The sequence below is a fragment of the Canis lupus genome, chromosome 17 (genome assembly GCF_011100685.1).
Source record: "Canis lupus familiaris isolate Mischka breed German Shepherd chromosome 17, alternate assembly UU_Cfam_GSD_1.0, whole genome shotgun sequence".
NCBI lineage: Eukaryota > Metazoa > Chordata > Mammalia > Carnivora > Canidae > Canis > Canis lupus.
In genome coordinates, this window is record NC_049238.1 from 3,579,123 (window position 1) to 3,587,259 (window position 8,137).

General features: G+C 57.3%; 1 protein-coding gene across 1 annotated transcript; it reads left to right on the plus strand.

Moving 5' to 3' along the window:
- The first annotated feature begins 1,827 nt into the window (after window positions 1–1,827).
- On the plus strand, window positions 1,828–3,800 carry SOX11 (SRY-box transcription factor 11). The gene is made up of 2 exons (XM_038560582.1): window positions 1,828–3,038; window positions 3,111–3,800. Exons 1-2 carry the CDS (start codon window positions 1,912–1,914, stop codon window positions 3,400–3,402), a joined length of 1,419 nt encoding a protein of 472 aa, XP_038416510.1. The 5' UTR covers window positions 1,828–1,911; the 3' UTR covers window positions 3,403–3,800.
- Window positions 3,801–8,137: the final 4,337 nt, after the last annotated feature.

An 8,137-nucleotide genomic window follows, 5' to 3' on the forward strand; every position in this document is an offset into this window, starting at 1 on the left:
ACCTGAAAGGAGGAGGGCTCGGGTCCCGTAACTAGTCCTAAGCGGCTGACTCCTCTCGTGAAACACTCTGGGCAGTTATCTTGGGAATCGCTCAAAGTTGCCAGCTCCCCGGCGCTGGAGGGTGTGAAGCCAGTGATGACGACAGACAATGCATAGGAAGCGGCGGGTTGCTTTTTCATTCCCCCCCCCCCCCCACCCATAATATCCGCGGATGGGGGAAGAGCGACTAAATAAAGAAACACAAAGAAAACAAAAACAAAAGCAAAAACAAAAACAAAAACGGGTTTCCAAGTAGCCCAGCAGGACCGACCGGGGTTTGGGGGCTGCTTTACAGAAGCGGGCCCGACCTGGGGGTCGCCGTCCGGGAGCGGCCGGTCCCACCTCTGCACGCACGCGGGCGCCCCTCGGCTCCGAAGTTGGGATGCGCCTCGTTTTCTCTTCCGTCCGGGTCGTTTCGCTTAAAACAGCGCGCGCCCCGGGAGGCGTGCGGGCTCCTTGCTAGAGGGTCGGGAGGGAGGACGCCGGGGACCGAGAGAGGGGGAGGGGACAAAGAGGGGGACGCGGGGCGCGGGGGGAGGGGGAGGGCGCGGGGCGGGCGCGGGGGCGGGGCCGCGCCGGAGCTCGCGGGGCCCGGGACCCGGTTTAGAACCTGCCTCCGGAGTGGCCAGATTGAACGCGAGGACCCGGCCCCAGCCAAACCCCCAGACCGTTACTCCGGCCTCCGCCTGGGGCGGGACGCGCGCGGCCCCGGCGCCTCCGAGGATGGAAAACCTGCGGAGCAAAGGGGACAAAACAGAAAATGCAGACGGGGGGTGGGGGCGGGGGCGGGGGGAGAAGGAAGCCGCGCGGGCTTTATATGGCTTTCTTTGCCTTAGAAAAAAAGGGAGAAAGGGAAAAGGAGGAGAGACCGAGGGGGAGAGCGAGGAGCGAGCCCACGTGCCCGGGAGGCGTTGTGTTAAAGCGCCACCTTCCGTCGACCCGGGCGCGGCGGGCTCCCCGGGCGGGCTCGGGCGCGCGCGGCTCCGGGAAGCAGCTGCACCCACCGGGGGCGCGCCGGGCCGCACCCGCCCGCACCCGCCCGCCCCGCCCGCCCCGCCGCGCGCGCCCGAGCCCGAGCCCGAGCCTGAGCCTGTGCACCCGGACAGCGAGCGCGCCAGGTCCGCGGCTCCGGGGGACCCCGGCACAAAGGGGGTGCGGGCCCCGGCCCGGACTGGCCCGGTTCGCCGCGGCTCGCGAGCATCCCGGGGAGAGGCGCATCTGTGCACGCACGCGGGTGTTTTTTTTTTTTTTTTTTTTTTTTTTTTAAATAACATATCTCCAGACGTGCCTCCCCCTTCTCCCCCACCCCCCATCTTTGCAAAGCAGCCCCGAGGGCGGGGGGGTAGGGGGCGTGGCCGAGGAGTTAATAAAGGGAGATGGGCGGAGCCGGCCCGCAGCCATTGGCTGGCCCGGGGAGTGATGTCACCCATATGACACCCTGATAACTAGTTGGGAGAGAGCCCTCAACTTTTTGCAGAAGGAGCGCGCGCGCCTGGGAGTGCTCGGGGTCCGGCGCTTGCGGCGGGAGCCACCAGCCGAGCAGAGAGGGAGAGAGAGAGAGAAAGAGAGAGAGACACACACAGAGGGGTCCCGGGCTGCTCCGACCGCCGCCGCCGCCGCCGCCGCCGCCGCCTCTCCGGTCGCGGCCGCAGCTTCCCGCGCGCGGGCGGCCGCCGCCGCCGCCGCCGCCGCCGCCGCCGCAGCCGCTGTGTGCAGCCTGGAAGGGGGGGCGGGGGGGAGGGGGGGAGCCGCGGACGCGGGGTACCGAGGACTTTGCAACTTGCCCGGGAAGGTGGAGGGGCGAGAGGGGGAGGGGGACCTCCGCACGAGACCGAGCGGCCCGGGTTGGAGCGCCCAGCCCCGCGGCGGATCATGGTGCAGCAGGCGGAGAGCTTGGAAGCGGAGAGCAACCTGCCCCGGGAGGCGCTGGACACGGAGGAGGGCGAATTCATGGCTTGCAGCCCGGTGGCCCTGGACGAGAGCGACCCGGACTGGTGCAAGACGGCGTCGGGCCACATCAAGCGGCCGATGAACGCGTTCATGGTGTGGTCCAAGATCGAGCGCAGGAAGATCATGGAGCAGTCCCCGGACATGCACAACGCCGAGATCTCCAAGAGGCTGGGCAAGCGGTGGAAAATGCTCAAGGACAGCGAGAAGATCCCGTTCATCCGGGAGGCGGAGCGGCTGCGGCTCAAGCACATGGCCGACTACCCCGACTACAAGTACCGGCCCCGGAAAAAGCCCAAGATGGACCCGTCGGCGAAGCCCAGCGCCGGCCAGAGCCCCGAGAAGAGCGCGGCGGGCGGCGGCGGCGGCGGCGGCGGCGGCGGCGGCGGCGGGGGCGGCGCGGGCGCGGGCGCGGGCGGCGGCGGCGGCGCGGGCGGCGCCAAGACCTCCAAGGGCTCCGGCAAGAAGTGCGGCAAGCCCAAGGCCCCCGCGGCCCCCGCGGCCCCCGCGGCCGGCGGCGCCAAGGCGGGCGCGGGCGCGGGCGCGGGCGCGGGCAAGGCGGCGCAGCCCGGGGAGCTGGGCGGCGCGGCCGACGAGTACGTGCTGGGCGCCCTGCGCGTGGGCGGCGCGGGCGGCGGGGGCGCGGGCAAGACGGTCAAGTGCGTGTTCCTGGACGAGGACGACGAGGACGACGAGGACGACGACGAGCTGCAGCTGCGCATCAAGCAGGAGGCGGACGAGGACGACGACGAGCCGCCGCACCAGCAGCTCCTGCAGCCGCCGGGCCAGCAGGCGCCGCCGCTGCTCAGACGCTACAACGTCGCCAAGGTGCCGGCCAGCCCCACGCTGAGCAGCGCCGCCGAGTCCCCCGAGGGCGCGAGCCTGTACGACGAGGTGCGGGCCGGCGCGGCGGGGGGCGCGGGCGCGGGCGCGGGGGGCGGCAGCCGCCTCTACTACAGCTTCAAGAACATCACCAAGCAGCACCCGCCGCCGCTCGCGCAGCCCGCGCTGTCGCCCGCGTCCTCGCGCTCCGTGTCCACCTCGTCGTCGTCGTCCTCGTCCGGCGGCGGCGGCGGCGGCCCGGGCAGCAGCGGAGGCGGCGGCGGCGGCGGCGGCGGCGGCAGCAGCAGCAGCAGCAGCAGCAGCAGCGGCGGCGAGGACGCCGACGACCTCATGTTCGACCTGAGCTTGAATTTCTCCCAGGGCGCGCACAGCGCGGGCGAGCAGCAGCTGGGGGGCGGCGCGGCGGCCGGGAACCTGTCCCTGTCTCTGGTGGATAAGGATTTGGATTCGTTCAGCGAGGGCAGCCTGGGCTCCCACTTCGAGTTCCCCGACTACTGCACGCCCGAGCTCAGCGAGATGATCGCGGGGGACTGGCTGGAGGCGAACTTCTCCGACCTGGTGTTCACGTATTGAGCGGGGCCGCCCCCGGCTTCTCGCTCCTTCTCTCCGCGGGGTGCAGAGCGGGGCTCCTCGGGAGGAAGTCGTGGTGGTGGCGATGATGATGATGATGATGATGATGATGATGATGGTGGTGTCGATGATGGTGTCGATGATGGTGGTGGTGGTGGTAGGGTGGAGGGGAGACCAGAAGATGCTGATCTTGATATGATGTCGTGACACAAAGAAATTGGAAAACGATGATGGAAATTTCGGTGGAGTTAAAAGTGAAATGAGTAGTTTTAAAACATTTTTCCTGTCCTTTTTTTTTTTTTTTTTTCTTTTTTTCTTTTTTTTTTGCTCCCCTCCCTTCCCTTATCGTGTCTCAAGGTAGTTGCATACCTAGTCTGGAGTTGTGATTCCCCATCCCCCCACCCCCCCACCCCTCCCCAAATGTGTTTTTGTAATTACTATTTCTTTTTCCTGAAATTCGTGATTGCAACAAAGGCGGAGGGGACAGGGCGGGGGAGGGGAGGGAGGACCCGCTCCGGAAGGCGCTGTTTGAAGCCTGTCGGTCTTTGAAGTCTGGAAGACGTCTGCAGAGGACCTTTTGGCAGCACAACCGTTACGCTAGGGAGTTGGTTGGAGATTCCTTTTTTTTTTTTTTTTTCCCTTAAGAGATCTTAAAGAACTGGTGATTTTTTTTAAAAAAACAAACAAACACAAAAACAAAAAAGGGACCATTGCAACTTTTTTTATTTTATTTTATTTTTTTGGAGGGAGAAAACTGATGTCTTCTATGCATCCGATTCTTAACAAAACTGCAGGGAGCTTGAAAAAATGCAGACTGTACAAACGCTCACAAAAAAAAAAAAAAAAAACTGTGAACTGACTTAAGATCAGAGTTTACTTTTCAGATCAAATTGTTTATGGTTTTACAAATGTGATTTCTACTTGCCAACTTTTTTTTTGTAACTTGTTCCCTTATACCTCCTTGATTGAATACCAGACAGCCTAGACCTCAGTACAAAAGGTATTGAAACATTTTTGATACATAACAGACCTCAGTCTTTTTTAAAAATTAATATATTTTCAGGCGTATTTTTGTACAGTGAAAAGGGAACATTCTTGCTGTGTTTTTTCAGTAAGACTTTCAGGCACTTCTTCCCTTTTGATTTCTTTTTTTCCTCTGTTTTTTTTAGCATGCAAGTATGTTGGTACGTGATGTCCTGGTTTAAAAAGGATTAAAATTTTTAAATAATCCTTGCATCTAAAGGCCTTGTGGTTTAAAAAAAAAAAAGCAAACTTTTTTTTGTACAGCTATAGTAGAGATTTGTTCAATATTTGTAGGTAAAGATTTATTGAAAATGGTGATATAGACCTCAGAGCTGTTATCTTAGTTTAAAGATTGTATATGTACTGTACTATACTAGGACTTTATGTATCTCATACGCTGTGATATGTGGATGGGGCCCCAGATGGAAGGTTTGAAACTGGATTCTCGATTTTTAGCAAAAAAAAAAAGAAAAAAAAAAAGAAAAAAAGGCACATAGTTTAAAAAGTTTCTCATTTTGTGCAATATAATCTAAATAAAGTACAGACCATCTGCATATTTTGTAGCAAATGGTGGCAAAGCAGACTCAATGCACTGTCGACATCATTGCCTGTTTTTTTTTTTTTTTTTTTTTTTTTGTGCTGGAAGTCTGTATCTTGACAATTTTAATAAATCAGCTGGAACTGATAGAAACTCGCATCGCCAATAGTCTCTATAGAAGTCAAACTGGAGGTCCTGGGGTCGCAGCGCAGTGGCGAGGCTGTTGTGTGCGCGGGCGGGAGGCGGGGGTCAGGCTGCGAAGCGTCGCAGAGGCAGGCCCGGGTCTTTCTCCTCCGCCTTCCGCGGCTACTTCTGGAAAAGGAGGGAGGAGGATCCTTTGCTTTCCGCCCTCCCTCCCCCCGTTTCCTCTCTCACCTCCTCCACCACTCCCCGTCCCTCCCCACCCTCCGGGCCGAGGGGTCGGGGTCCGGGGTCCGCGGGCGGTGCGCTCCGTGCGCCCGGCTGCGCCCCCGCTGCGCGTCGCGGTGACCGCCCTGGGCAGCCTGCGCTCGGGGCGCGCCGACCCCGCCGCTCGCCCTGGGGGGGGGGGGGGCGCCGGCTCCGGGGGCGCATCCTTCCCCGGACCCCGCTCCCCGCTTCTCCGCGCGCGCCGAGGTGGACGCGGGGGCCGCGCGGCGAGAGGGCCGGGGTCGGGGGCGACGGGAGGGGCAGGGCGCCGCGCCGGGGGGCGCCGGGGGGCGCCGGGGGGCGCGGGGAGGGGGGCCTCGTGCTCGCCGGCGCCCGGTTGGCCCGGAACTCGGCCCCGGGAAGGCGGTTCGGCCTCCGGCTCTGCGCCTTCCCCGCCGCCTCCCCGGGGCGCTCCCCGGCCTCGGGGTGGGGCCCCCCGATCTCCCCGGGCCCCCCCGCCCCGCGCGCCCGACCCCTCCTGCCCCGGGGCCGCGCCCGCCCTGCGGCCCCACCTCCGGGCTGCGGCTGCGGCTGCGGCTGCGGCGCCCCGGGGGCGGAGGGGGGGGGGGGCGGCTTTCGGCGGCTCCTTGACACTCCGAGCAGAGCCTCCACCGCCCCTCTTCTGACCTACTGACTTGATTTACCGAGGTCCGGCCTCCATGTTTCCCGAGATTTGGCGAGACCCGGTGCGGGCGGCCGCAGCCCTCCGGGAACGGCCAGGCCACGGGGCCCGCACCCTCCCTGCCTCCCCTCCCGCCTCCCGGGGCTCGCCCTCCCGGGCGCTGGAGCTGCGGCCTCCCCGGACCTCCCCCCGGACCTCTCCCCGGCCTCCCCTGCCCTCCCCCCGGCCTCCCCCGGCCTCCCCTGGCCTCCTTCCTACTTCCCCCGGCCTCCCCCTGCCTTCTCCTGCCTCCCCGGACCTCCCCCCGGACCTCTCTCCGGCCTCCCCTGCCCCCGTCTGCCTCCCCGGACCTCCCCCGGCCTCCTTCCTACCTCCCCAGGCCTCCCCCCGCCTCCCCCCGGCCTCCACCCCAGCCCCCAGCCCTGGGATGCGAAGCCAACCAGCTTTTGCTACAGAGGGACGGATTTCTGTGGCTTTTTCCTTTCGATGAACCATCTGATTTCAGTAGTACACTTGGGAAAAGAAAGGGCTGATGGTGTTAACAAGGTTCTCAGTTTGGAACTGGATTTCTGAAGTTGTTTACCTTCTTTTTTTGTTTTGTTTTTGTTTTTTTGTTTTTTGTTTTTTTTTCCTTTCAAAATGATAGACTAATGTAGTCATTGGTCGGACATTTATTTGAGCCACGAATAATTGAACCAGCGGTTTACAATTGACAGTTCTCTGTGCTGGTGGTTTTACGTGGCGGCCCTCTGCTGCAGTTCTGAAACTTGTTGAAAACACAAACCCATTTTTAAGACTGAGTCTATGTATTTTGAAAATCTGAAAACTTTGCATGTATTTTATGTTTTGATCATAGATGAATCTTGGGCTTTTTTTTTTTTGTGGTGGTGAGGTAGAAACTTTAGGTAAATTAGTAACATAATTGGCCTCGGAATGGAAACAAATAGTCTTGATTTAATGATAATAATAATGATGATGATGATGATTTTAAAAAGGCTCTGTAGCTAAGTTCTTGAGAGTAAAATACAGGAAAAATAGGTGGTCAGCGATCTAAATTAAAAATCTGTTAGAACTCAGGACAGCGCTTGGATGCGCTTTTAACCATATTTAAGGCTGTTTTGATGAATGCATTGTGAAAATCATTCTTAATGAATCCTTTATTGAATGTCTAAAACATAATATAATACACAGGTATTCTTGCCACTGGATAGTCTTCAATAAAAGTTTAATTGCATTTTTTTTTTTTTTGTCTCTTAAGTAAGTCTTATTTTTAACTAAACATGGACAGAATATCTTAAAATGGTAACATGGGGGTGGGGGGTGGGCGCTGAGAGCGCCACAGCCTAGCCAGTGGGTATCCTGCTGTTTATAACTAGTTCACAGACTTTGATGATGGCATTTTGGTAAGATTTCCAACTTTAAGACCTAAACCAGCATTCTCTTATTAATTCTTTAAACTGTGGAAATAATCTTCCAGTTCTTACACTCCGAGATGCATCCCTTTTATTAAGAAAAAATAAATAACGCTAATAAAAGGCAGTGTATTTAAACTGTGCTTTGCAAATATTACGTATGTTATGAATGACTACAGTCACAGGGCAAATTATTTGTAGAATGATTATCCTTTAGCTAGAAGAAAATCATTACAACCCTTTTGGGCAGAGATGTTTCTTTGTAATGTTAATCGAGGGGAAGTGATTTAAATATGCATGCATATAGCAGTCAGGAGGATTTAGTTGTTTTTATGTTATTTTATTTTTAATTTTTGAAAAAGAGAAAGGCTTGAAAGGCAAAACTTTTAACCTTTCTCTTCTCTGGGAGTTGAAACCATCCTCATTTGCTATCGGTTATCGGTCCAGTAAAACAAATGCACATTTCTTTTTCACTTCAGAACTTAAGTGACTTTTGCCTAAGGAATCTGAGAAATAAAGCAAATAAGTTGCTCTATTTTAAAGTAGTCATTCAATATAAATATATTATATCAATCTTAACTTTTTTATTCTCTGGATGATTAATAATATGTATATTCTTACTTTTTCTTCCAATGGGCATATGTATCCTTGTGGACACTTTGGAGAGAGGTTTTCTTGGACTCTCCCCATTTATAGAATCTTTATACTCTTTTACCGCGTGGTCCCCTGCTTTTA